Raw genomic sequence first — 26,799 nt, forward strand, 5'->3', positions numbered from 1 at the left:
ACTTGGGACTCCCGGTAACCACCTCACCCCAAGTGCCTGCAGCCCGGGCTGCCTGGATAACTAACAGAGGCCTTGGCCCAGTCGGCCCCTCCCCCACCCTGACTTTGACTTCTCTCTGGGCCCCAGGCCAGGTCCTCTGGCCCCAGGGCCTAAGTGGGGGTGGTGGTCTGAGGGGGAGCCTGAGGCCATCCCAGGGAACAGGTCTTGACTTCCGGGAACGGGGCTGCTTTTTTCAAACAATAGTCCTCGCCCCGGGAGGGGGAGGGGCATCCGCTAGACCCCGGAGACTGCCTGACCTGACCCAGTGAATCCCAGGTGGGCGCTCAGACATTGAGGGGCCCGGACGTCGGGAGACTCGGCGCTCGGTCGCCTGAGACCCACCCTCACGCCGGCTGTGACCCCCAGGACTCAGGCCTAGTGGGGGGCGCTCTGAATCGGGAGCGGCGTCGGCTTGGAAAGTTTCTTTGCGCCACCCCCCATTCATTCCTCGGATCCGCGCGGCGCCCGGGGGCGGAGGCAGGGCGAGGCCCCTCCCCACGCCGAGAACCCCGCGCGGGCGAGGAGGGGGCGCGCTCTCCAGCCCGGCCCCCACCCAGCACCCCCTCTGCCCCGCCCCTACCAGACGGAGCCGTAGGCGCCGGAGCCCACCGGGCGTAGACCCTGCAGCCGCTGCGGCACCTCCCACACGGTCTTGTTCAGCTCCTGCCGGTAGAAGCCGGCGCGAGGGCCCGACATGTCCGGAGCGGCTGCCGCTCCGCCCGTGTCCTGCCCGGCGCCCCGCGCCCCGCGCCCCGCGCCCCGCGCCCCGCGCCCCGCGCCCGCGCCCGAGCCGAGCGGAGCGGAGGGCCGCGGAGGCGGCGGCGGGCGCGGGGGCGGGGCTCCGGGGCGGGGCCGGGAGGCCCGGGCGGATTTCCCGGGCTGGGTGGCCTGGGCGGGGGGGGGGGTTCCCGAAGACAAATGCGCTGCTTCCTGCGCCTCGGAGGCGGCGGCAGAGCGGAAACCGGCCCTCCCTTTGCCGGGGGGGGGGGCACCAAGGGCGGACACCTCCCTCCTGCTCGCATCTCCTGGGGGCCGCGCGCTTTCCCGGACCTGCGCCGGCGTCTGGGCTCGACCCGGGCATCCCCACCCCGGCGGCTCCCTCCCCAACGAGGGAGAACCGTCAAAAGCCAAGAAGCCGGGGTTGAACCATGGGAAACATTTTTGTCAAGACAGAAATATGAATAGCATCACCTAAAGACTCGGCACTGGATAAAAAATCAGCCGAAAGAAAGGCGTTGGGACTGGGCCGGCCTGGCTTTCTCGCGCAGGACCTGCAGGCCTTGATCCGCGGCGCGCTCGGGAGAACCTTCCAGGCTTCCTGCCCCGGCTTGCCTTCACCTCGCCTCTGGGAGAGGCGCGACCGCAGGGCCAGGGCTGTCAGGACCAGGGACAGCGGCATCACCGCGGGGCCTTCCTACCCACATGCAGGCCCCAAAACGGATCCTTTTTGGTGCCCAGAACCTTTCCCCTCCTTAGCTGCCACCTCTTCTAGGAAGCCCACCCTGACTATCCCAAGTCCAAGAAGCGGACTTTGTGCACAGGGTCTTGTGAAGTCAGCCCCGCCAGGCGCGTGGAGCTGCCTTGGCGGGGACGTCCGCAGCGCCCCACTCCTCTTCGGCTTCTGTGCCGCGCTTCGGGCCGCGGGATGACAGGGTCCTGTCTCGTCGCCCGCGCCACACTCCACCCGCTGAGCGGCCCTGCCAGGGAGGCCGCGAGGATTGCAGGCGGGAGCCTTGGGGGAAGCCTGACACCTTCCCACTGGAAAGTGGCGAAGGCTCGAAGGAGCATTGCCCCCTGGAGCACCGGCCACTGACTTCCGCCCTGTTAGAGCAGTGGGTAGGGGGCTTCGTGGCTGGGCAGCCCCCTCCAGCGAAGTGAAATCAGCAGGATCCCAGTGGCCCAAAAAAGCTTCTTTTTTAAAACATTAAAATCCGAGTTTTAAAGTCAAATCTGATTTTTAAATATCTGCAACCAAATTAAGACAGCCAGCGCGGTCCTGGCGAACGGCCCCGTGTCCGGGACCAATACGGACAGACCAGGAACAGGTCTCAGCCCAGTCCCTCTTGCATGACCAAGCCCGGAGCCGCAGTTTCCCCACTGGGAGCCGGCGTCCGGCCTGGGGCCCAGCACGGGCCTGGGGGTGGCCCCGCTCCTCGCTGGGGCTGGGTTGGGGCGAGGACGCGGGCTGCCTCTCCGAGGGCTCCCGCCCCGGGGCGCCTTTCACTGGGCCCGGCTGAGGCGGGCCTAGGTTTTGTGCGGAGTTAATGGAGCTTCAGCTAAAGGAAGAGGAGGCGGGAGCGCAGCCCCGGCGCTGTGGGAACCCCGGCCGCGGCCGCCGCCGCCGGGGGAGGGAAGCGGCCTTTGTCTGCGCCGCGGCCGGGCGGGGCGGGAGCCGGGTTCCCCTGGCGACCGGCCACACCCCTGGACCTCCCGGGGCGCGGGGGGGGTGTGGCGAGGAAGGCTGGGCGGCTCCGTTCTCCCACTTTGGGTGGGAGACAAGGGGATGGGAAGGAGGGGCGCGGGCAGAGAGACAGGACCCTGTCATCACTGAGCGGACCTGCCCCGGGAACCCCTGCCTGCTTGCTCAGGCAGAAGAGGTCCTGCCCAGGTGCCTGCTGGGGACAGTGTGGGGTCGTGGCACTGCAGGGGAATGGTCACTGAGGAGTTTCGGATGGCAAGAGTGCCTGGAGGCCGCCTTCCAGGAGAGGCACCGTCAGAACTTGGGGGGGGCCAGGGAACCCCATACCCGTGGTCCGCCTCCCAGTCAACATGGAAGCTACCACTTGGGACTCCCGGTAACCACCTCACCCCAAGTCCCTGCAGCCCGGGCTGCCTGGATAACTAACAGAGGCCTTGGCCCAGTCGGCCAAGTGGAGGGAGCCACCAGTGGAGGAAGTCCCAGGGCCAGAGGAGAAGGAGGCTGCTGGTGACAGGACTGGCTTCGGGCAGGGGAGCTGGGAAAAGCACGTGGCAGGGCAGGGGTGAGGGGCCCTAGGGCAGAGGCACCTCCTACCCAGCTGACAAACTTGTCCCTGAATACAGCACACCACCCTTTCTCCATGGCCACTGCCCTCTGCGCTGTCCCAGGCCACCTTTCCTCACTGGAGGGATGTGACAGTCCTCTCTGGTCCCCCAGGTCCCTCCCAGCTGGGCCCCTTCCTGCAGTGAACTTCCTGACAAATCTGGCCTTGCTCACTGGGGGACCAGGTGATAGTGGGTGAGGAGCTGATTTAGCAGAGGACTTTCCTGCAGTAAGAAGCAAGCAGGTTGTAGCCCAGGGCTGTTAAGCTGCCTGCTGCCCCTCCTCCCACCTCTCTGGGAGGAAAATGGGACTTGGAAAGCACCAGAAAGGACAGGCCACCCGTCTTTGGCCAGCTGACCACTTCAGCCCATCCACATGCACCCCAGCAGCTTTGCCCAACTTCTACCCAGGGCCTGCCCGCACCGAGATGCTGGACTGCTGAGCCTGCAACCTCTCCCAACCCCAAGTTTCTCTGGGAATGGGGGAACCCGATGTCATTTCAGAGGTCCCTGGAGCAGGGAATGTGTTTGCCTTGTACCCCTTTCTCTTGTGGGGGAGACACAGCCACCCGTTTTTCCTCATGGCTCGAATGGAACTGCCCCAGTCCAAAGGGGACTCCATCAATGGAGGCCTTGCCCTACAAAGACACCCAACCATGATGTGCCCCAGTGCGGGGGAGACAGGCTGGGGCTGCCTGAAAATGGATCCTAGCACATGGATTAGCAGTCCCAACCAGCAGAACCTCAGGATTTTCGCCTGGATCCAGCCACATCTGAAGCTGGGCCTTCACTTTGGGTCTGGAGCACGGAATACTCCTTCTGCCAGGGCTGCCTGTATTCCTGGCACACAGCGGAGGCTCCGAGCCCTGCCTGTCCTGGTTGCTGCTGTTCCTAGCGCTCAGGACAGTGCATGTGTGGTATGCAGCGGGCACTTGGTAAGAATGTGTTGCATCAAAGAAGCAGACCATCGAAGCCACCAGATGGCACCAGAAGCAGTCCCACCTCCCAGTACTCCACCCAGCCCTCTCCACCTCCCCCCAGCACCCCTCCCAGCCCCCTCCACCTCTGCCCACCTCCTTCCACCTTCCCCCAGCACCCTCCCAGCCCCCTCCACCTCCCCCACCTCCTTCTACCTTCCCCCAGCACCCCTCCCAGCCCCCTCCACCTCTCCTCAGCCCCCTCCACCTCCCACAAGTACCCCTCCACCTCCCCACAGCCCTCCTCCTGGCACCCCTGCCCCTATTAGGGCCCACAGAGCCCAGAGAAGGGGTGGTGAGCAGCCCCAGGAGGAACTCAGCCAATCCGCAGAGTGAAAAAGACGCCTGTATTTGATTTACAATGAACAAGATTTACAAAAAGGGGTGGGGTGGTCTTGGTGGAGCTGCTCCCAGTCCCCCCAGATCCGGTGGGGCTCTAGGGCAGTCTGTCTGACAGACCAGGACCACAGGATGCCTGGGCCCTGATGTAGGACATCCCACTTGACCTATGAGGTGGAGCCCAGCAGCTGTGAGTCCACCCAGAGTGCAGGCGCCCTCAGGGAGGCTGGTGAGGTCAGGAAGGCATCGTACCGCTTTTTCTCCTCCTCCCATCCCATTGTGGACAGACAGACAGTGTCTGGGAACTTGCCCTGGGGGCTACAGGCCCTCAGATTCCCCGGGGGCCCGACCCAGGGCATGGAGGCGGCTGCTGGTGCGTGGGTGGAGGCGGAGGCCTGCTGCCCCCAGCATGGCAGCATAAGGCACATTTGCGAATCGCTCAAGACTGCACAGTGAACACCGATGCCGGTTCCGCCGGCGGGAGCTGGGGCTGGGGCTGGGGCTGGTGTGGCGCCGGTGGTATTGCTCAGAGGAAGATGCTACAGTCTAGGCGCTGGCTGGGTCCCTGCTGCACCCACTCTGGCGAGGGGCGAGTTCTCTAGGGGAGGACGGGGCCTTCTCCACAGCCACTTGGCCTCCTCCCCGAGGGGCGCTCAGGTATCTCTTGTACCTGGGCCCCAAGGCAGCACTGGAAGTTGGAGGTCAGAGGTCAGTGACCTTGTTCTCCAGTGCAGCCGCAATCTGCTGCAGGCGGAAGGCCAGCTGCATCTTCTGGGCGGCAGGGTCCTCCTCCAAGGCATTGATGATCTGAGGAAGGGTCTCATCAGAGCACATCGGGGGAGCGCCCGCACCCTGTACCCTGCCCCCCACCCAAGGGGCTGACCCTACCTCATCATAGTACTTCTGTGTGTACTGGTAGAGCTGGTGCAGTGCCACGAGAGTGTTCAGGGAGTCTGTGTGCGCCTGGGGGTTGATGGGATGGTCAGGGCCAAAAAGGGGCTGTGGGAGCCCCAGGGCTGGCAGGGGTAGTGCCGGAGGCCCAGGACAAGGGGCCTCCGCAGGGTAGCAGCTGGGGCCTCAGGCACAGCCGGCACTTGGGGGCCTCCACGCGGCACAGCCTCAGACAGACACCCACGCAGAGTCGTGCACAGGCAACCATCTCAGTGCCTCCCTGTGCCACGCACGCTGAAGACGGAGCCACAGAGAGGGGCGCTGGGCGGGGATGGGCGTCAAGCAGCTCAACACTCTCCACACCACGAAGCTGCAGCCACACGCTTCACATGGCCGGGCCCACCTTGAGGTCCCACCCCCACCATCACACCATTTTACCCCTGCCCTGCAGCTCAGGGCCAGGCTCAGCACAGGGTGGTGGGAGCAGGGGAGGCCGTGGGTGCATCCCTGGTGGCCTGCTTACCCGGGAAATCTCTGCCAGGTGTGTGTTCATGTCCTGGTCACTGACTTGCACCATCTGCCGGATGCCCTTGTAGTAACTGCAGGGGGGAGGATCACACAGTGCGGGTGGCAGGGGCACAAAGGGGTGGGTGGGGGAAACCAAGGCCTGAACCTCCCCCCAGAGGGTGGAAGGTGGGCAAGGGGACCTGGCCTGAAGGGCAGGCAGCACTTACTCCTCCACCATCTTCTTGTAGGTGGAGATCTCCTTGGCATACAGCAGCTTGTTGCTGGGAGAGTCCTGTCGGGGACAAAGCCCAGTGACGCCTGGCCCAGGGGGCCGGGCTGGGGCTGCTCAGAGTCACCCTGGGTAGCTTCCCCTGCCCAGACCTCCTGACACTTTCATCAAGAAAACTTGGCTGGGCCAGATGGCTCATGCCTGTAATCCTAGCACTTTGGGAGGCGGAGGTGGGTGGATCACCTGATGTCACGGACTCAAGACCAGCCTGGCCAACATGGCAAAACCCTCCTCTACTAAAAATACAAAAATTAGCCAGGTGTGGTGGTGCATGCCTGTAATCCCAACTACTCAGGAGGCTGAGGTAGGAGAATCGCTTGAACCAGGAGGCAGAGGTTGCAGTGAGCCGAGACCATGCCACTGCCCTCCTGCCTGACAGAGCGAGACAACGTCTAAAAAGAAAAAACTATGTATTTTATAATTTGTAGTAAAAGTGTGGAAAGTAGAAAAGTTCCTTTTAAAAGTTTCCTTTCCTGTTAAAGAATAAGTGTGCTAATAACTCTGTTAATCCCTATCCTATGTAGCTGTTAGACACGCCATGCTTACAAGCACGTAGTGCATTCTATATCTTTGTACTTTAACCAAAATATCTGTGCTGGACGTGCTCTCAGCCATGTCCCATCTCTCCATTGCTTTTATCTGTTTAGAAAAATTTTAAGTTGTAGGCTGGGCACGGTGGCTCACGCCTGTAATCCTAGCACTTTGGGAGGCCGAGGTGGGTGGATCACCTGAGGTCAAGAGTTCAAGACCAGCCTGGCCATCATGGTGAAACCCCATCTTTAAAAAAAAAAAATTGGCCGGGCGCGGTGGCTCACGCCTGTAATCCCAGCACTTTGGGAGGCTGAGGCGGGTGGATCACGAGGTCAAGAGATCGAGACCATCCTGGTCAACATGGTGAAACCCCGTCTCTACTAAAAATGCAAAAAATTAGCTGGGCATGGTGGCGCGTGCCTGTAATCCCAGCTACTCAGGAGGCTGAGGCAGGAGAATTGCCTGAACCCAGGAGGCGGAGGTTGCGGTGAGCCGAGATCGCGCCATTGCACTCCAGCCTGGGTAACAAGAGCGAAACTCCGTCTCAAAAAAAAAAAATTAAGTTGTTAGCCAATCGGGTTTTAGTTTAGATTTTGAGGTCTAGCTCCAGCCACCGGAGATCAGACACAGCAGTAAGGATGACCCCAAATGCATGAGGAATAAATTTGTGTGTTTTCCTTTGTTCATTGACCCTTGTGCTAAGATGGCTAGTGAGGGTACCCTTCCTGCAGACCAGGAAGTAAAAATTGCGTGGCTATAAAAAATCCTTTGTCTCAGTGCTAATTTTTCTTTGCGGCACCGAGTGTCAACCCTCAGTTTCTCTGCTTATGTACAGATCTCAGGAGGAGAGAGGGGTCTCAGAATCTCCCAGGCTCTGCCCCAGACCCCTCTGCCCCCAGCCTCGGCCACCCTCCACCCCCTACATCCAGAGCTCAGGCCCAAGATGTAAAAATCCACACCGGAGACAAGGTCCTCCCTGCCCCAGACCTGCCCCGCCCCACTCACGCGGCTCAGCTTATGCTCCGTGCGGGTGCAGGCGTCCATGAAGGTCTGTGCGATGACTGACAGCGAGGCGTCCACCACCTCGTGGACGTGCACATCAAAGATGAAGTGGGGGTTCTTGAGGATGTTCACCCAGAACCTGAGCGGTAAGCTGAGGCAGAGCAGAGGGGAGTGAGAGTAGGGGCTGGGCCACAGGGTGGGTGCAGAAGGTTCAGGTGAGTGAGAGGCGGGGCCGGGCCAGGTGGGCCACAGGATGGGTGTGGGAGGTTCAGGTAAGAGGTGGGGCCCGGCTGGGTGGGCCGCAGGGTGGGTGCGGGAGGTTCAGGTGAGTGAGAGGCGGGGTCGGGCCGGGTGGGCCCAACTGGGCGGGTGCAGAGGTTCAGGTGATGGGGAGGCCGGGCCAGGTGGACCTCAGGGTGGGTGCAGGAGGTTCAGGTGAGTGAGAGGTGGGGCCGGGTGGGCCGCAGGGTGGGTACAGGAGGTTCAGGTGAGTGAGAGGCGGGGGGGGGGGGCTGGGCCGGGCGGGCCGTGGGGCGGGTGCAGAGGGTCACCTGTTGGTCTTCCAGATGTGGACGGTGTCCTCGTCCTGGATGTTGTGCTTCTCAGCCTGCTCGTCCAGGAAGTCGAAGAAGTACTTGACTGCGGGCGGCACAGCGTGCCCAGGCGCCAGCACGCTGTGAAAGAAGTTGTCCACAAACTGCTGCAGCGTGCCCTGTGGGGAGAGGAGCTCAGCGTGGCGCCATGGCTGCGGCTCCTGGTGCCGGCCCGCATGCCCGCGGCGGCCTACCTTGACGGAGAGCAGCCTCGTCAGGTAGATCTCGGTAATGGCCTTAGTCCGCTCCTTCTCCTTCACGCTGCCTCGCTTGGACTTGCCCTCGTCCACCTCTTCGGCCGGCCGAACCAGGTGCCACACCCGGTTCTCCTCCTCCAGCAGGGCATGGCCTGTGGGGAGCGGGTGCTGAGGGACCCCCACAGGGTCTGGGGACTGGGTTCCACAGGGACACGCACAGCTCCCCTGGGTGGTGGCGGGAGGGCGGGGCCTCGGCCACAGCCACTGGGCCACCTCCCCAGCGGGGCTTTCAGGTACCTCCCCTACCTGTGCCCCAAGGCAGCACTGGAGGTCGGGGCGGGCATGTGCCAAGGGCGGACATGGCCTGCACTGACCTCCGGGGCTGGAAGGAAATGGGCAAGAGAGACAGACTCACGCTCCCCAGGCAGGTCCTGCTGGCTGTCCTCTGGCTGCTGGGAGACCCCCACCTTGGACAGGATGAGGGTGGCTCCGTCCCGGACCTGGAGAACACAGCAGTGAGAGGGGGCCCTGCCCCCGGGTTCCCGGTTCTAGCCCGTCCCAGCCCACATGCTCACGTTATAGTGCATGAGGGTGTTGACACGCTTCCACCGGCCCTCCCGCTGTGACGTCAGGTCCAGGTCCGACAAGATCTGGGCTGTGGAGCCTGGACGCCACTCTGTGGGAAGAGACAGCCCAGCTTGGGCCCAGGCCGCTCAAGTTCCTCCCACTGCCCACCACTCCCAAGGGAGAAAGCCGGCCAGAACCTGCCACAGGACACAGGCCAGGCACGCGTGTGCCTGCATGCAGACTGGCAGTGGCCGGCACTCACCGAGGACCACACTGTCTGGCCTGGGCCAGCAGGAGCAGGGCTGCCCGCGGTACACCTGGTCAATGATCTTCTCCTTGACCTGGGAGATGGTGTCGCAGTTGAGGACCTTGACCGGGATGGCGTCGGCTCCCTCGTCCTGCACGATCACACTCACCGTCTGCAGGAAACACCAGATGAAGCCCAAGGGGAGAGGCCCTTGCTCTCACCTGCACCAAGCAGGAGCCACTCTGCCCACCACGGCGGCACCCTCAGGCGGCAGGCCCCGGCCGGCCGCGCTCTGAGCCCCCAAGGCTTCCGAGATGACCACACTCTACCCTTCCCCTCCCCACTCCGCTCAGTAGGACAGAAAGCGGGGACAGCTCAGAACTGCTCACTCAGGCTATCACGCAAGCTCACGGCAGCACATGTATACATCATGCGCACAGGATCCAGTCACTCGTGCACAGAACATGGGACACCAGGCCCCTTACATGCCCTGAAGGAGGCAGGGGCACCCAGGAAGAGCTGATTCAGGGCCCGCACACTTACAGCCTCCAGAGCCCGCACCCAGGAGCACCCAGGCCCTCACCCAGGCCCTCCCCGAGCACAGAGAGCTGGCTCTACTTGAATCCACACAGGAGGTGGACAGCTCTGGCCTGTGGGTCCCATCTACAGCCAGGGACACCCAAGCTCCTTAGCACAGGTCCGAGGAGGCCACGACGGCCCCCGCCCGCCCCAGGAGCTCACCAGGGGTGCGTACTCCACGTCGTCCCCCAGCAGCCCCGTGTCATTGAGGGTGTACTTGGCCTTCTTCTGCACCGCGTCCACGGGGCCCTTTTCCACCTGATGTTTGATGGCCTTGAAGAGCTTGTACAGGGGCTCGCCGGCACTGTCCTGGGGTAACACGGAGGGGAGGCTGGGAAGTCAGGGGGCTTGGGGCCTGTAAGGGACCCCCCGAGGCCTGGTCAGAGGCATGGATGGGGCTGGCAGTGTCAGGGACAGGAAGCGAAGCTGTCCGGGCAGGCCCCCCGCAAGGTGCTGTACGGACAGGTGGACACTGAAGGGGACGGCACCAGTCTGCCTTGCCCGTCAACCCCAGCGCAGCTTGGGCGGGACCCACCTTGAGGTGCTGGTACAGGCAGATGGACATCCAGTTAGACAACATCCTCTCCACCACCGTCTCAGACCTGGGGGTGCAGGGGGGCCTTGTACCAAGTGACGCCCTAGCACTCCTGAGGCCCAACAAGTTCCTCCAAGCACCTGCCACCCTTGGGCCAGCCTTGTCCCGATCCAGGCCCGGGTGTGGCCTGCAGCGAGGACTGCCTGGTGGCAGCTCCAGCCCTCGTGGGGCTGCCACCTTTCTCCTGTTCTGCAGCGGGCTAACGACATGACCAGCTGAAACCACTGGGCAGGAAGGGCTGGAGTCTGGCTTTGTGTGTGCTGCCAGGGACACCACCCCTAGGCTGCCCCCCAACGGTGCTGGCTGGCACCTGCCGGCTCCTAGGTGCCCCACAGGCCTCCGTGCCACCCACCACCAGCCCCAGAGCCCCTGTGGCCGCCCCGCCTGTGGCCCCGCCCGTGTGCACCTGCGCAGCATCAGCTTGGGGTTCTTGGCAACCACATACTGCTCCAGGAGCTCCAGGAAGAGTGTGCGCATGATATCCGTGTAGTACTCCAGCTTCCCGTGCAGCGCCACCGTCAGCAGGGACGCGAAGTAGACCTTGGCTCGGGCTGAGAACTCCCGCTGGTTCTCCAGGGTGTGGATGAACTGTGGGGGCTGGCGGTCAGAGCCTGCCCGGCGCCACCTGTGCGCCCTCCCACCCGCCCTCCGGCCCACTGCCTCCCGGCTCACGTTGATGAGGAAGGATTTGCTGTTCAGTAGGTTGGAGAACTGGTAGAGGGCCTGCTCCACCACCTGCCGCCGTGGCTCGGGGATGTCCAGCCTGCCGGTGACCATCACATCCTTGTCGCCATCCTTGGAGGGCAGGAAGAAGACGCGGTCGGTGTAGGTCTTGTAGTCCAGCACGGGGGTCCCGGCCTCATGCACGTCGTTGGTCTGGTCCTCCATCTCGATCATCAGGTCTGGGGGGAGGCTGGCGTGAGACGGCCCTGGCCACCTGGGGCCCTCACCCTGCCACACACAGCATTCCTGCCCCAGGAGGTGCCCGGGCGCCTGCCCCCGAGCCGCCCTACCTGTGAATTCCTTCTTGCAGCGGTCCCGCACGCTCTCCTCCAGGCCCTCCAGCTGGGACTTGATCTTCTCGTACTCACGCTCAGCCTGCTGGCTCTTCCTCCTGCAGGGCACAGGGAGACTCCTGGGTCCTGCCTGGCCGGCCCCTCAGCTGCCCGGGTGAGGAGGTGGATCCACACGCCTGCCCGTGCAGGGCGGCAGGTGAAGCCAGAGGGGCCGAGGCAGGAGGGCGTGGGCACGGCCCCGGGGCGGGCTCACCAGTAGCAGTAGACTGATACCGCAATGACAAGCACCATGGGCACCATGACCAGCGGCAGGATGAGGCTGAGCGGCACGTCGCTCACACGCGTGTCATATTCCACGCGGCCCAGCACCCACTCTCGAGAGCCGAACTTCACCTGTGTGGGAGGTCGGGTTCAGCTGGGTCTCATGGGGGCACCCCCCGCCCACCTGCGCTCACGCACAATGAACTCGGGCAGATTGTGGGTGGTGTCTCGCTTCTGCCGCCGCTTGGGCGGGGGCTGCACCTCCGGGGGCTCGCAGTACAGGTCAGTCTCCGTCAGCGTCTTCATGGTGCAGCGCTCGGCACCCACGAACGCCTCGGCTTCCTGCAGCGTCATCGCCTTGTTCAGGTTGGTGCCCTGGGGAGCGGGCAGAGGTCAGGGTGAGCAGGAGGGAACCGGGGACATGTGGCCCAGCTCAGCCCAGACCCCAGCAGGACCCAGCCCCTGTAGCTGCGGCGTCCTCACCCGGGCATGGATGAGCTTGTTGACCTGCTTCTTGACGCCACCCGTGAAGTTCTCGAAGGTGGGGTCAGGCACATACTCGAAGGCCCCGGCCTCCGTCCTGAGCAGGGCACGGTGCCCGTCCATCTCTATTAGCGCCGTGAGGTTGTAGGCCTCGGGCTCCTCGGGGACAGCCGGGGACAGGAAGACCACCTTGGTGTCATTGTGGAGCACGTAGTCCGTGCCCACAACCTGCAGGCAAGTCCCGGCCATCAGACCATGGGTGCAAGCCCCGCCCTTCCCGGGCACATCCCCATTGGCTGGCGCCAGAACGGAGCCCCAGCCTACACCAGGACTGACCGTCATGGGCTGCAGGGATTCGGCCTCCCGAGGAGGCTGCCAGGACTGCAGGGGCTCTGCGATGACGACCATGGCAAACCTTTGGATCAGGCTGAAGCCCTGACCCGTGACGTTGATGCTTCGGCCACCACTGGGGAGGGCAGTGCCTCTGTGGGCTCAGCTGGCAGGGGTGGTCCCTGCAGGCACTGCCCTCCCATCCCCACCCACCCTGGCTCAGGCCACGCAGGGCTTCCAGGTGCACGTGTGGGTCTGGGTGGGCAAAGGGGCAAGACGATGGGCCGTGCTGAACACGAGATTGTGCCTCAAGTGGGCAGGGGGGCACGCAGGACCTGGTGAACATGGAGCCCGAGGTGTGCCCGTGTGGTTTCTAGGAGGAAGCGGATCTAGCGTGCAGTGGGGTTTTCAGGAGGCCTCCTCCCGCTGTGCAGACCAGCCCCACCACATTCCTTTCAGTGAAGTCAGCCGAGAGCACAGAAGAGGAAGCTGGGTGTGTGCATGTGGGGAGCAGAGAGGGTGGCTCCCCTCCTTCGCACAGGAGACCAAGGGGAGGGGCAGCAGCCTCACCTGGCAAAGCTTCGCAGTGGCTCAAAGGCTCGCAGTACTGGGTTTTCACGATAGGTGAAGATGATGCCGGAGCTGGGCACAGGGGAGCCCCCATAGGAGACCTCCAGGGGCATCTGGCCCCGTGTCGCCTGGGGGCCGGTGACACACTGGAGCTGCGCCCCAAACTTCGTCCTGGGGGAGGGAGGGTGCTGGTCTGCATCAACCCCCTCCCTCAGGACCAGCCCCAGCCCGACCAGGCTGGCCTCGCCATCCGCTCGGCCACGCAAGTCTCAGTAAGTGCCCCCCTCCATACCCAGGGCCAGGGCCAACCAGACAGCAGCTGGTGGTGACACCCACACTTTACACAGGACGCCACTGAGGGTCACCCGAACGTCCTCCTGGGAGCCCGTGTCCAGGTGGGTGCCATGGATAGTCAGCATGGTGCCCCCCGCCTGCGGTCCCTCCTGCGGCTCCACACTGAGAGGCTGGGGCTGCTAAAAGAGATGCAGGGGCACTCAGGTGAGGACGGGGCTCAGGACACCCTCAGTCCTGGGCTGGATAGTAACTCTGGTAGGAAGGTGGCGGACAGAGCCCTCTCCCGGGTTCAGCAGCTACAGGACAGGTCCCCAAAGCCAGGCACTTACTTGGAAGGTGAACTGGACGTCGGGAGGCGAACGACCGAGTTTCCCAAGGACGTCCACCTCGACACCCCCAGTTAAGGGTGCCTCTGCAGCCTCGATCACACACACAATCCTGGCGGATGACAGGCAAGGTGGCCCAGGCCCTCCCCTACCCACCCCGCTTCCTGACACCCTCACTCCTCAGCCTCTCCATCCACCCAGTCACCCAGAACCCCGGCGTGGATACTGACCCGGCTGACGGGGCCCAGGGCCGTCCACTTACCGGGTGGATACGGAGTAACCTTCTGGCTGAAAGGTGCAGTTCCGGCCCGCCACGGAGATCCTCTGGATGTCCTCTGCTCGGACGCCCAAATTGGACCCCAGGATGGTGACACGGATGCCCCCGCCCAGGGGGCCCGTCTCAGGCTGGATCTGAAACCACAGAGCCAGGTGAGTAGGGGCTTGGGCCAGGCGCGTGGGCAGCGTGGGCCAGGCTTCAAGGGGCTCACCCTGGTGATGACAGGTGGCGGGCACTCGGAGGTGGCGTTGCAGAGGGCCTCATACACGCACCTGCTCTGACCCCCACACCACGCACACTTGTAGGTGGGGTGAGCGGCCCGGCACAGGCTGCAGTCGCTGCGGCCAAAGGAGCAGTTGTAGAGAGTGACTGTGGGGAGAGTAGCAGTCAATGGCCACCCAGAGCCTGCCCGCCCCCCACCTGCTCCCCACTGTGCCCACCCCTCCCCCTACCTGTCCTTCGCGCCTGCCCACCCCCCCACTCCCCACTGAGCCCACCTGTCCCCCTACCCACCCCCTGTGCTCACCCATCCCCCCACCCATCCCCCACCCCATGCCCTGCGCCCTTCCCGTCCCCTGCCCGTGGCCCCACCATGAAGCTTGCTGTCGATATTCTTGCTGTAGGACTTGACATACAGGTGCAGGGGCAGCGTCTCATTGGCATCGTGGGACAGCTGGGGGACACACGGGGACACACTGCACTTCCTGCCCCCACAGAGGGGTGCAGGGCAGGGGTCACAAGGACAACCACCCCGTGGTCACTGGGTCCCTTCCCAGCCAAGGGCAGCAAGAGAGGCCTTCAGGTGGGGGCAGTTTAGGATCTCCAAGGACGCTGCTCTACGCCACTCTGTCCCCAAGGAGAGAGAGGGAAGGGGGCTTCCCCAGCAGGGCAATGCATGGCAAGCCCCTGGCTGGGCTCTGGTCCCAGGAGTCTCCCTGCCGCCCCTCTCCTCACACTCCTGGAGGTGACTCCCACCCCACCTGGGACCCTGGGGTCCAGCGGCTGAGCCGGCCTGCCCTGGAGCTGTACCTTTGGGGTCCGAAAGATGAAGGTCCCCGATTCCTGCATCCTCACTGGCTCCTTGAACTTGAGTAGGTCACTGCCCACGTGCAGGGAGGAGCCCTGCAGACCGTCCCATCAGGACCCTGGACAGACAGCCCACCTGCCCTGCCCAAAGCCTTGGCACCCCAGCCCTCCTCAGCACCTACAGTGTGGGAGCCCTCTCCCTGCCCCACATGTGCCTGCCCCTCTTTGACGCTCCCTTCCCAGCTGACCCTGCAGCCCCTCCTGAGCCCAAACACCTGTGTCTGCAGTCCCAGGGGCACCCATACCACATGCCCACACCTGAGGGCATCGCCCCGTCCACCTGGCATTGCTGCCCCCACTGCTCCCTCCTCAGGAGGCTGCACTGGCCCCTCAGCCCCCACGCACCTGCCTCCTCCACTGCCTCCACTGAGGCCCCTCCGAAGGCTCCCGTGTGCTCCCTCCTGGCCTCTGCCCCCATGTATCCTGTGCTTTCTACCTCATGTGGGGGCCCCAAGCTGGGGGCGGGGCACAGGGAGAGCTCAGGCTCTCCATCCACCCATCAGCACCAGCCCGCTGCAGCCTCCCTCCACACCTTCACCCGCCGGCTGCCGCCCCCTCCTTCCGCACCTTCACAGTGTCGAGGTTCTTGCCCTGGAAGGTCACGTCTGTCTCATGGTTCACAGGGATCACCAGGGGACTGGGGTCCAGGAACTGGGGGCAGCTGTCCTCCTGGGACGGCAAGGTGGGTCAGGTGCTGCCTGGCCACAGAAAGGCAGCCAGGCCCTGAACGGTACCCCCCGGCCCTGAGGCCCCTCACCATGTGGGCGCGGATGATGCCGTCCTCGGGATTGGGTGAGGCCTCCCGGCACTCGTGGTAGCGTAGGTCCCACTGGCAGGTCCAGCGGTTGCTCACACAGGAGATACACCTGCGTCCAGAGAGGACTGTGAGCAGGGCGGGGGTGGGCGGGCATGTGGGGTCAAGAGCAGGGCCGGGGTGGGTGGGGCCGAGAGCATGCCACACTCACGGCAGGTTCTCTTCCAGGCTCATGGCTTTGCGGCAGTCGTAGAAGGGGTACTGGTAGGACGTGAGAAAGATGTTGCCTTGTCTGAGGAGGAGCTGGATGGTCACGGCCACGTGGTCTACAGACAGCAGAGGGGGCGGCATCAGGGGGCGCCGCTGAGCCGAGGGCAGGCTGGGCCTCCTCTGGGGAGGGGCCTGAAGTAGAGACCCCTGGTCTTTGGGTGGGGTGCTCCTGCTGGGCTGGGCCTGGCCACCTGCTATCAGATCTCAGCTCCGGTGTCAGGCCCAGCGCAGGGCTCGCCTTCCTCCCCAGGGCCCGGGTTGCTTTCGTGCCCTCTGTTCCCGCAGGCACTGGGGACAGTGGCTCCTTGGAGTCTGGGTGGGACCTGCCAGGTCCCTGCCCACGTCACTGCGTGGCCCCACTGCCCCCAAACTCAGGGGACATGGGCACGGTACCTGCCCTGGCCCACATGCGGGCCCTGCAGCCTCTGGAAATGGCCCCACTGTCTCAGGCTAGACAGGGCAGGGAGGGGTGAGAGGCATGTGCCCAGATGACGAGGCCTGGTACCTGGCACCCGGATGCCGCTCTGGACGCGATGAGGGAGCAAGCTGGGGGGCCTACTACCCTCCAAGTCACCCTCGCGGCAGGCCTGAAGGGCGTGGCTTCGGACAGCCTGGGGGGCCCAGAACCTCCCCCAAAGGCACAGCAACCCCACCACATGCTTCAGGCCTGGTCCCCAAGTGGCCACAGAGCGTGCCTGCGCCCAGCCTGCACCCAGGGACTGGCAGAGCCGAGAGCCCGTGTGCGCAGAGCTCCGTGTGCAGGAGTGACTGAGAAGGGCCGGGAAGGGGCTCAGAAGGCGCCTCACCCTGGCCTGGTGGCGTGATGGGGATGCTGTTTGGGGAGTTGCAAATGACGGTGTTGCCCTCCACGCGGGCAGGGTGTGGTGGCGAGTCCCCAAAGAGGCACAGCAACTCGTCCTCCTCACTCAGGGCAGGAAGGGGGCTGACAGTCAGCTGCACCTAAGGGAGAGCCCATGAGGCTCACACCGGGACCACTGAGTCCTGTCCGCCCGCTTGCCAGTGAGTGACCTCTGCGTGTCTGGGCGCACATCCCAGAGGAGCCTCCAGAACCCAACTCCGTGTCTTCCAAAACAGGCCCCTATGTGGTCACCCCAGCAACTCCTGGGACAGGGCCTGCATCCACCCCCGATAGAGGCAAGCCCACCTCTACCCGCCAGGTCACAGGGGTCCAGGGGGCCAATGGGGGGTAGGCTCCATCCCTAAGGCTCAGTGCCCGGAGTCCAGGCTGGGGAGAGGTGGACCCTCCCCTGACTGTTCCAACAGCTCCCAGCCTGGGGGAGCCCCCACCTGGCCCAGCCTCAGCCCCACCACCCCTATCCCAGCCCCACCACGCACCTCCCCCTGGGCCCGCCGGCTCATGTTCTGCGGCTGGGCGCTGGTGATGGCCACGCAGGACTTGCTCCGGCTCCACAGCCAGTGGCTGGCCTCCTCAGCCCGCGGGCACTCGGCCTTCCGGGTGCATCTGCAGGGGCAGGGGGCGGCCTCAGCATTAGGACCCCTCAGCCCAGATGGGGTCTTGCTCTCCCAGGACAGTGCAGTGTGCCCCCCGACCCAGGCCACGACCCTCCAGGATCCCAGAGGCAGCTGTGTCCCGAGCCCCCGGGCGCTCACCGGCCCTCGACGACACACCAGCCACAGTACGGGTCCTGCGAGTCGCGGCACTGGGTGCAGGTCGGGTAGCTCAGGCACTCCTGCACCGGGAACCGGAACACCTGGGGCAGCAGGGCCGTAAGCGGGACCACAGCAGACGCAGCACGGGCCTCTCACGCACCACAGATGCCCCCAGAGAGCCAGCTTGACCCAGCTTCGTCCTGGGGCCTCGAAAGCCTTGGACACCTCAGGCTTGTTACGAAACACTTCTGGCTCTGCGTGGCCATGGCCAGTGCCCCTGCCAGGCCCAGGACCCAATGGGGGCCCAGGGAAGCCTGGAGGTCTTGGCTGTGGTGTCTCCCTGGGGCAGCTTCAGTCCTCTGCACTGGCTCCCTCTGAGGAGTCCTCCTAGGGCCAGCCTAAGGGGCTCCTGCACCAACACCCCCACAAGCTTGGGGCCCAGGCCCATGTCCCCCACTGACTAAGCTCACAGAGGCTGTGCAGGGCCCCTCCTCTCATCCACCCTCAGAAACACCCCTCAGACACCAACGGGGCCCTTCCATCGGGACGGGGCAAAGGTGGGGCCAGAGCGACAGGCGTGGTGGAGACACCGGACAGACAGAAAGAGCAGCAGAAATGGGGCAGCATCAGAGAGACAGACGGAGACATTGTTCAGGAACCCACCCAGGCAAAGAAAAGGCCTGGCCCAGCTCTGCAGCGCCCCATCCTCCTCCGACCCCTAGGCCTGTCATAAAGGGTGCGCTTGGCCTGGGGTGACCTCCGGGGCTGCGTGGGGCTCACCTTGTCCTGGGTCATGGCGTACAGGATGGCCAGGTCTCCGGACAGCACCAGGTCACGCTTGACTCTCTTGTTGATCTCCACAAGGACAGAGTCGTACTCGGAGGAGGTGCCGTTCGAGGCGAGGTACACCTGTGTGCGGGACGGCAGGCTCGTGAGGGCAGAGGCCTTGTGCACTGATGGGCCCTCCGGAGCCTCCCTGCCCTAGCCCAGGCCAAACCTTGAGGATCCGGCCGTCAGAGGTACCCAGAAATGCAATAGTGTGGTTGTTCTCGGTGGTGACCGTCACAGCCGTCAGGTTCAGGCCCCCACGCTGCAGCACAGCTATGGCTGTGAGCCCGTCACGGCTGCCCAGAGGGTAGGGCAGGTGCTCCGAGCCACACAGGAAATTCTGACTGGAGCCCTGTGGACCGCCGAGTGTCAATGGCAGGCAGACCCCTGCCCTGGAGGGCCTTCCCCAGTTGGGCTCCAAGACGGGCCAGGTCCTTCCCTTCCCTCAGGCACACGTGGCCCCACACACACCCCCAGAACAGGGCCCACGTGGCAGGGAGCCCCGCCATGCTCACTGCTGTGTGCCCTAGTCCCTGGAACGGGCCTGGGACTGGCGCCGGCATGAATGGCACTGAGAGACCCGGCACCCACCCATGCAAGCGCCCACCGCGGCCACGCTGCTGACTCGCACCCTCCCCGTCAGGCTAGGACACAAAAATCCACACGTGGACGCCCGAGGCCCATACCGGCGAGTGGCCACCGCACTCAATCTCGCCGTGGAAGGGCTTGTAGAAGATGTCCCTGGCTGCGTCCCGGGTGCTCGTGTAGCAGGTGTTGCGGTTGGCCTCCATCTTGTCGTGCACCTCATCCAGCGGGAATAGGCAGAGGCCCGCACCGGGGCCCCCAGGGCTCCGGGCATCCCTGCTGAAGACGGCATACAGCACCCTGCCAGAGCCAGGTGCGGCTACGGAGGTGGCCAGGCAGGTGCCAAAGGCAGCGGCCTTGGGGTCGGGGTCCTGGCACTGCAGGTCCATCTCCAGGTAGGAATAGTAGTTGGGGTCCTGTCTGCACATGCGGGCCAGCAGTGTGCGGTTCCGGGCCGGGTGCTTGTCCTGCTGGTTGAAGACAAAGAAAACGTAGGGGCCGTCCTCGAAGGCAGCCACGAACTGCTGCGTGTTGGTGGACAGGTAGCCAGCCTTGTAGGTGGCGTGGTCCGTGTAGGCTTCGAACGCCTCCCTGCCGTCAGTCCGGTCCAGCAGCCGGGTGCTCACAATTATGCCGTTATCATGCGGTCCGTTGCCTTTGCCCACAAACAGCACTCGGTCACCGCCGGGACCCGTGGAGCTCACAAGCCCCACCGTGGCCACGCCCTCATCATTGCTGGCCACGAAAGACTTCTCGCCGCTGCTGTCTTCGTAGAACAGGCGCTCGGAGACGTTGCTCAGGCTGCGCAGGGCGCAGATGCCCTTGAAGAGGCTGCCGCACTCCACCAGGCGCTTCCGGGGAGGGTCGAGCAGCAGCAGCTGGTTGACGTTGTCGGTCATCTCAGCTTCATGGCACTGGCTGGGCTCGATGGGCGGCGTGCACTTCCTGTTGTCCAGGGCCGGGCCCGTGGACACCTGCTGCTCTAGCTGCAGCTTGGCATCCAGCTGGTAGAGGGCGTTCACCGCCCCCACGTACACCACACCCGAGGCCTCATCCACAGCCAGGTGGTTCAGCTCTTTCTCGCTGCGGAAGAAGTCTGGTTTGCGGGGCCGCAGGCCGGCACCCGCGCCCAGCAGGCCCAGCAGGGTCAGGGCCCAGAGCAGCAGTGCCATTGCCCCCCCGGCACCCTGTAGGAAGAGAGAAGGGTCAGGGGAGCCCCGGCCCAGAGGACCCACCAACAAATCCCTCTCCAGTCCCTGCCCCTCCAGTCCCTGCCCCAAACATCAGAACATGGGAGAGAGAATCAGAGAGAGTCACGCCACTCCACAAACCAAGGAACCCGGAGCTTCTCCCCTTCCTGCTTCACAACCCCGCCATCCTCAAGGTCTTGCTGGAGACCACTTCCCTGCCCTCCTCAAGTCCACCCTGACCAACCACTGGGCCCAAGGCACTGCCACCACCTGCGCCAGGATCCCTCCTGGAGGTGCTCAAAGCACCGGCAGGAGTCGATGCCCCCAGAAACGCTCTCAGGGGCTCACACACATGCCCCCAACCCCTGACTCTAGGGAGCTCCAGGTGGTCACACACATGCCCCTGACCCGTGACTCCAAGGAGCTCCAGGTGGTCACACACATGCCCCCGACCCCTGACTCCAGGGAGCTCCAGGTGGTCACACACATGCCCCTGACCCCTGACTCTAGGGAGCTCCAGGTGGCCACACACATGCCCCCGACCCCTGACTCCAAGGAGCTCCAGGTGGTCACACACATGCCCCCGACCCCTGACTCCAGGGAGCTCCAGGTCGTGGGGAGGCACTGGCCGCAGCACACAGGCCCAGGCTGACAGACAGACCCCTGGATGTGGGAACAAGCAGGCCACATGTGGGGCAGAGGTGAAGTACACGAGAAACCAGAGACTCAGGTGAGAGTGAGGGGTGCACTGTGCAGAGCCTCAGATGTGGGCTCAGGGGAAGCAAGAAGGGGATCTGGGGAGCCATGAGCAGCTACAAATCCACCGGGTATCAGAGGGAGAGGCCCCCATGTCTGTGGGCTGGACAGGCCTCATCCACATGCGTGTGTGTCACCGAGCACATGTCCATGTGGGGTCCAGGTCTGTGCCTGTGCCTGTGTGGATGAGGGGGATGTGTGACTGGGGTGAGCTGCTGAGAACCAGGCTGCACAAAGGGTCTCCCAGCTGGAGGATGATCTAAGGCCGCACAGGTGGACTCAGGACATGCGTGCGTGGTCCGCCCTCCTTCCTTCGCTGCCCAATTCAGGTGCATCTTGGGGGCTCAGACACAAGTGGCAGACAGGACCCTTCTGCCTCTGAGCTCTCCTTCAGGGTGGTCTGTCCCTCTCACGCTAGGGACCTGCTCCATCAGGGCCAGGGTTCCCTATATCACCCTCCCCTGCCAGTGCCCCCTCCTCATGCCCTCAACCACCCCCACTCCCAGACCCTGAGTGAACCAGTGCTGGGGGCTCTCAGGTGTCCAGGGCAGCCGTCAAGTAGGTCCAGCCCCGATGGACAGAGGCCCGGGCCTCCAGAGGGACTGCCATGCCCTCTCAGGCCACCTCAGGTGTCAGCTGCCTGCGTATGCTCAACCCCTCGAAAGACAATCCTTTTTCTCACAGCCTATTTTAAAGTTTTAAGTGCAGAAAGAACAAGCTGCAAGATGCAAATGTTTCCATATTCCTGTGTTTGACGAGCAGGGTGAGTCATGACAGCCTTGTGACCCATTTCTCAGGTGAAGAAACTGAGGCATGGAGGGCAACTTGCCCAAGGCCAGGCTGTGGGTGTAGGTGGGGCTGGGATTGACCTGTGGTGGGAGCAGCTTGGTCTATGATCACTGCGCTTCTCCACCCTTTTGACACTGGCAACCCCACCACCCTGGGCTGGCCTCCGTCCTCCCAGGAGGGCAGAGACGCCCCACTCTGCTGCTCCGTAGCCAGGGGAGATGTTTCTCCAGAGCCTCGGCTTTGGGTGAAGCTGTATTTACTGGCACAGCTGCCCTCCACTTCCCCGTGGCACCCCCCGTTCTGATTACCCGCATGTTTCCTGAAATCTCTTGAGGTGTAACCAAGACGCAACCAATCGATAACATCCGAGCCACCCCAGGACCAGCTTGGGTGAGACTGGGCTGCACTGGCCTCCCTGCTCCCTGGGGGTTCGCCCCTCAGCCAGGCGAATCCTGCCCAGCACAGAACCCCCTCCCTGCACTGAGAATTTGGTGCTCGGCTGTTGCCCAGCCCCTGAAGCCTCCTGCCCAATTCCTGGACCCCCAGGTGCCCACGAGCACAGCAGCGGCTGGGGGAGGTGACCATCCACAGTTTAGGGAGTCCCTGGCCGCTTGGTGATGGCAGAGAGGCCTGGCAGGGCCAGGGGACTGCAGGTTTCACGAGGATGCGTGAAGACACTGGCTTTAGTGAGAGACAGGAAGATTCTACAAGCCCCTGGGGACCACAAGGAGGGTAGGATCCTGGAGGAGGGGGTTCTATGCCCAGCTCAGCCAGGGTCCCCAGCTGTGGCTCAGCAGCCTGTCTAGGGAAAGGAGAGGATGGCGCAGGAGCCCCAGGCCTCCAGAAGAGACCCAGAGGCTACAGCCACAGCGGAATGCCCTCCCAGGGAGCAGCAGCTCCGGCTCCAAGGCCCCCAAGGCCCCCCAGACCCTGCCGCCGCGTCCCTCCCCCGCCCCGGGACACCTGGGGGCAGGTCCCGCAGGCCCGGCCGCCCCTGCCTTCTAAGCGCACACAGCGGCGCCAGCGGGGGCAGGCCATGTCCAGGCCCCTCGACCTGTGCCCAGGCCTGCTGCCCTCCCCTCCTGGCCCGCTCACCCGGCAGCCTCGGCCCGGCGCGGCGCAGCTCCGGGAACGAATGGAATGCACCGCGGCCGGGAGGGAGCGCCGGGGCGGCGCGGGGGCAGCGCGCAGGCGGGGCCCGCAGTCCCCTCGGATCCGGCAGGCACCGCGGTGGGGCAGCCTGGGGAACTCTTCGGCGCCCCCGCCACCCGTCCCAGGAAAAGCAATGACTCTGGGCCCCTACCGGCCACCCCCACCCATCCCCGCCAACTTCCACCCAGGGAAGGCACTCGCCCACCCGCCAGGGCTGCAGGGGCCGCGGTGCAGGAAGAAGGCTCTGCTGTCCCTGCCGGCAGCTGGCAGACCCTAAGTGCTCAATAACCACCGCTGGGAATGCCTCCCTCTGCCGTGCTCACAGGCCTTCCAGGATGGCAGGCACAGTTGGGGTGACACCCACAGGTGGCAGCTGCCTTCTGGTTCCTGGACAAACAAGGCCTCAGGTGACCTGCCTGCCCAGGCCCAGGAGCAAAGGGCAACCACCGGACCAGCAGCAAAGCTTTGTCTGGGCAGGAGGTGCCAGGCACAGCCAGCTTTGCTTCCTGCTGCCTGTGTTCCTGGAACAGGAGGGAGGGCGGGCAGCAAGCACTTCCTGTTTTGAAGCCCTCCTGGGACCCCCACTTACGGGGCTGGTGAGGATTTCCTCCGGCTCTCTGGTGCCTTCCTCCTGGTTGAAGCTCGGAGGGGCACTTTCAAGAGGCCACACCAACTCTGGCTGCGGCTGGCCCCCGAAGCACCGCCCCTCACCACACCCCCAATGCCTGAATTCCCAGCGCTAATTCCCAAAATGGGTGCCCCAGTCTCCCTGCAGAGCCCACTCCACCTGAGCCAAAGCTTGGCTTCAGAGAACCTGGGGGGCCTCACAGTGGCTCTGCGGGCAGGGAAGCTCCCCGCTCCTTTGCACCCCTGCCGTCTGTTAATCCCGGCCAGGCCAGGCCATGGAGGGGCTGCAGAGGGACAGCTATGGTCGAAATCTGGCTGGGCAGAGCCTCGCAGACACCACATGGCAGTTCCAGATACCTCCAGCCTCCCTGTCCACATAGCCCGAGCCACCCACGGCCTTTCCCAGGCGGGGCGCAGCCCCCTCACCGAGGCTCCAGTGGTCCGGCTCAGTCTCTGCTCCAGGCCAGCATCGAGATTCTCTAGGAGGCAAAGGAGGGATGGTGGTCACAAGAGGAGCCTGGCCTGCTGTGGAGCCCCCGAACCCGTCCCATGCTGGCAGGGGTTGGGGGAAGAAACAGCCCACAGGACCCCATCTGGCCTTTGCCTTCTCCCTCTGGCCCCATCTGCATGACCCCTCCCTCATCCCTGAGACACCTCCAGGGCTCTGGGCACTCCCCTGTGTCAGGGACTTCTTTTCATTTTAAGTCTGTTGACACGATCTGCCCATGTTTAAACTAGGTATGTCTATTACATTGCTTAAAATAAACTTTCTGAAAAAAAGTTGCTTTCTGAAAAGTATGCACACCCATGACCCTGAAAATTTCACTTACTAGCTGTGTGACCTTGGGCAAGTTACTTAACTTCTCTGTGCCTCATTCCCCATCTGTGGAATGGAGACAGTAACAGTGAGCTACCCAGGGGTCTATAAGGACTGAATGAATGCATTCACAAAAAGCCTCAGAGTGTTACACTGTAGCACTCAGCAAATGCTTGCCATTGTATCTATCTTCCCATTCTGGATAGACACCCACCATACCCACAGCGAGGCTCGGACGCAAGGTGCTTCTCGGCATGGCTGGTTTTAGTGAAAATTTGGCAGCCACCCAGCATCCTGCCAGAGGATGCTGTGGAAAACTACAGGTGGATGCAAGCAGGTGGGTCTGTGCTGACTCTGACGGGGAAGTCTGGGGTGCAGGGCCAGCCCATCCATCTCTGAGAGGCTCCAGAAGCCCTCAATCCAAACTGAAAATAGTGGGGAACTCTGGGAGCAAGGAGGAGGCCACTGCACTCCCACCCAGGCCAGAGTGAGAGTCTGTCTTAAAACACACACATACAACACACAACACACAACACACACACCCACACACACACACCCCACAACAAAAAAGCTTAAAGCCGGGCGTGGTGGTGCAGTCTGAAGTCCCAGGTACTCAGGAGGCTGACAAGACCCAGACTCTAAGACTAAAGCAAAACACAAGTCTAAGACTATGTTCACATATTACTCGTCTAAGTAAGCTGGGCCAGGCACGGTGGCTCACGCCTATAATCCCAGCACTTTGGGAGGTCGAGGTCAGCGGATCACTTGAGTTCGCAGTGAACTGAGAACATGCCATTGCACTCCAGCCTGGGCAACAGAGCAAGACTCTGTCTCAAAAAAAAAAAAAAGACGAAAAAAGAAAAGAAAAGAAAAGAAGGCCAGGCACGGTGGCTCATGCCTGTAATCCCAGCACTTTGGGAGGCCGAGGCAGGGAGATCACAAGGTTAGGAGTTCAAGACCAACGTGATCAATATGCTGAAACCCTGTTTCTACTAAAAATACAAAAATTAGCTGGGTGTGGTAGCGCGTGCCTGTAGTCGCAGCCACTCAGGAGGCTGAGGCAGGAGAACTGTTTGAACCCGGGAGGCGGAGGCTGCAGTGAGCCGAGATCATGCCACTGCACTCCAACCTGGGTGACAGAGAGAGACTCCATCTCAAAAAAAAAAAAAAAGAAGGTGGGCTCCACTCTGCCTCAGGATGTGACTATCCAGGCCACCCCACAACCAAGGTTCTGCTGAATCCTGCTTGGGCCCCAGAGTCCACTCCCAGCCTGGCTAGCAAAGCGCCTTTAGTGCCTCCTCCCACAGGACCAGGCCCAGCTCTCCTCCTCCCACCCCACCGGGAACCCCCCGTGCCCTGTGCGGAGGGACCCAGCGTTGGACCTGCGATGACACCAGCAGGGGGGAGGCAGGAAGGGAGGTGAGCGCCACAGCTGTGCATGGACACCATGCTGCACAGGTAAGGGCTGACCTGGCCTATGCGCCGGGGGAGCATGGGGTTTTGCGGGGAGAGAGTGTCCTTTTAACCTGAGACTCAACACTGCTTTTGTGAAAGGGCCAAAAGGCTGCTCCTCTGGCAAACTCAGAAACCAAAGCACAGGGCAGCTCTGGGTCTTGCTGGGAGGATGCGGCCTCCTGAGAAAGCCGGGACCTGCCGGGACTGGAGACTCAGCTGCTGAAGGAGGTGGCAGTGATGGTAGTGGCACGGTGCCCCCAGACCTGCCACCTGGAAGGGACACCATGCCAGCCTGTGTGCCCCTGTGCCCACTCCCTCAGCCTCCTGCAGCCCTGAACTTCTCCCGGCAGCACACCTCCAAGGCCCAGCCTCCACCGGCCCAGGCCCCAGGGTGGGGGGATCAGCCAAGGTCAGGGGAGGCTGGCCTCCTCCCAGCCCACCCCGGAACCCCCCTCAAGGACCTGCCCCAAGTGATCAATGCACTCAGAAAGCCAGAGGCAGGACCCAAACGCCACTCTCCTGCAGGGGGCTTCCGGCTGTCCTCTTCCCTGTCTCTCACAGTGGAGGAAGGTCAGGGATTTCCCCTCCCATAGAATAACACCTGGACCCCTCCCACCCTCGACCTGGGGCTCTTCCTGGCCCATTCTACCTCCTCTGCCTGGCGTCAGGCTTCTCCCACCTTCACCCATCCGGCCCCCAACACTCTGCTAGGCTCCATCTCTTGCTCACAGGATTCCCACTTAGTTACCCCAGAAAAAGGAGTTTCTTCCTTGGAAGGCTGTGGTCACACCCGACGCTGCTGCACACAGCTGGGGCCTCAGGGCCTGAACTCCGGAGCCAGACCTTTGAATTCACACCCCAACTGTGTCACGTTCTAGCTGGCTCAAGTGGACCATTCAGAAAGCTGCTCTGGGCCAGGCGCGGTGG

General features: G+C 63.4%; 1 protein-coding gene across 2 annotated transcripts; it reads right to left on the reverse strand.

The window, feature by feature from the left end:
- Nucleotides 1-4,365: 4,365 nt before the first annotated feature.
- On the reverse strand, nt 4,366-25,537 carry PLXNB2 (plexin B2). Of its 2 annotated transcripts, XM_064368260.1 has the most exons (37): nt 24,431-25,537; nt 24,027-24,079; nt 19,188-20,273; nt 18,671-18,853; nt 18,454-18,582; nt 17,674-17,774; nt 17,398-17,524; nt 16,848-17,001; nt 15,983-16,097; nt 15,775-15,883; nt 15,585-15,686; nt 14,961-15,053; nt 14,523-14,604; nt 14,143-14,300; nt 13,917-14,065; nt 13,658-13,766; nt 13,371-13,507; nt 13,035-13,205; nt 12,471-12,600; nt 12,135-12,362; nt 11,850-12,026; nt 11,644-11,783; nt 11,388-11,488; nt 11,047-11,276; nt 10,781-10,962; nt 10,315-10,381; nt 9,942-10,088; nt 9,216-9,372; nt 8,962-9,062; nt 8,802-8,886; nt 8,384-8,538; nt 8,148-8,308; nt 7,600-7,747; nt 6,002-6,066; nt 5,791-5,866; nt 5,265-5,339; nt 4,366-5,183 (listed from the first exon to the last, which is right to left on the reverse strand). In XM_064368260.1, the coding sequence occupies exons 3-37, from the start codon at nt 20,256-20,258 to the stop codon at nt 5,079-5,081; spliced, it is 5,520 nt and encodes a 1,839-aa protein (XP_064224330.1). In that variant the 5' UTR covers nt 20,259-20,273; nt 24,027-24,079; nt 24,431-25,537; the 3' UTR covers nt 4,366-5,078. The 2 variants fall into 2 exon arrangements, with proteins under 2 accessions (XP_064224330.1, XP_021524365.1); XM_021668690.2 differs by lacking the exons at nt 24,027-24,079; nt 24,431-25,537 and having other exon boundaries at nt 4,827-5,183; nt 10,820-10,962.
- Between the last annotated feature and the right edge of the window lie 1,262 nt (nt 25,538-26,799).

Source organism: Aotus nancymaae, unplaced genomic scaffold (assembly GCF_030222135.1).
Source record: "Aotus nancymaae isolate 86718 unplaced genomic scaffold, 86718_ANA_hifiasm-v0.15.2.pri h1tg000076l, whole genome shotgun sequence".
Classification (NCBI taxonomy): Eukaryota; Metazoa; Chordata; class Mammalia; order Primates; family Aotidae; genus Aotus; species Aotus nancymaae.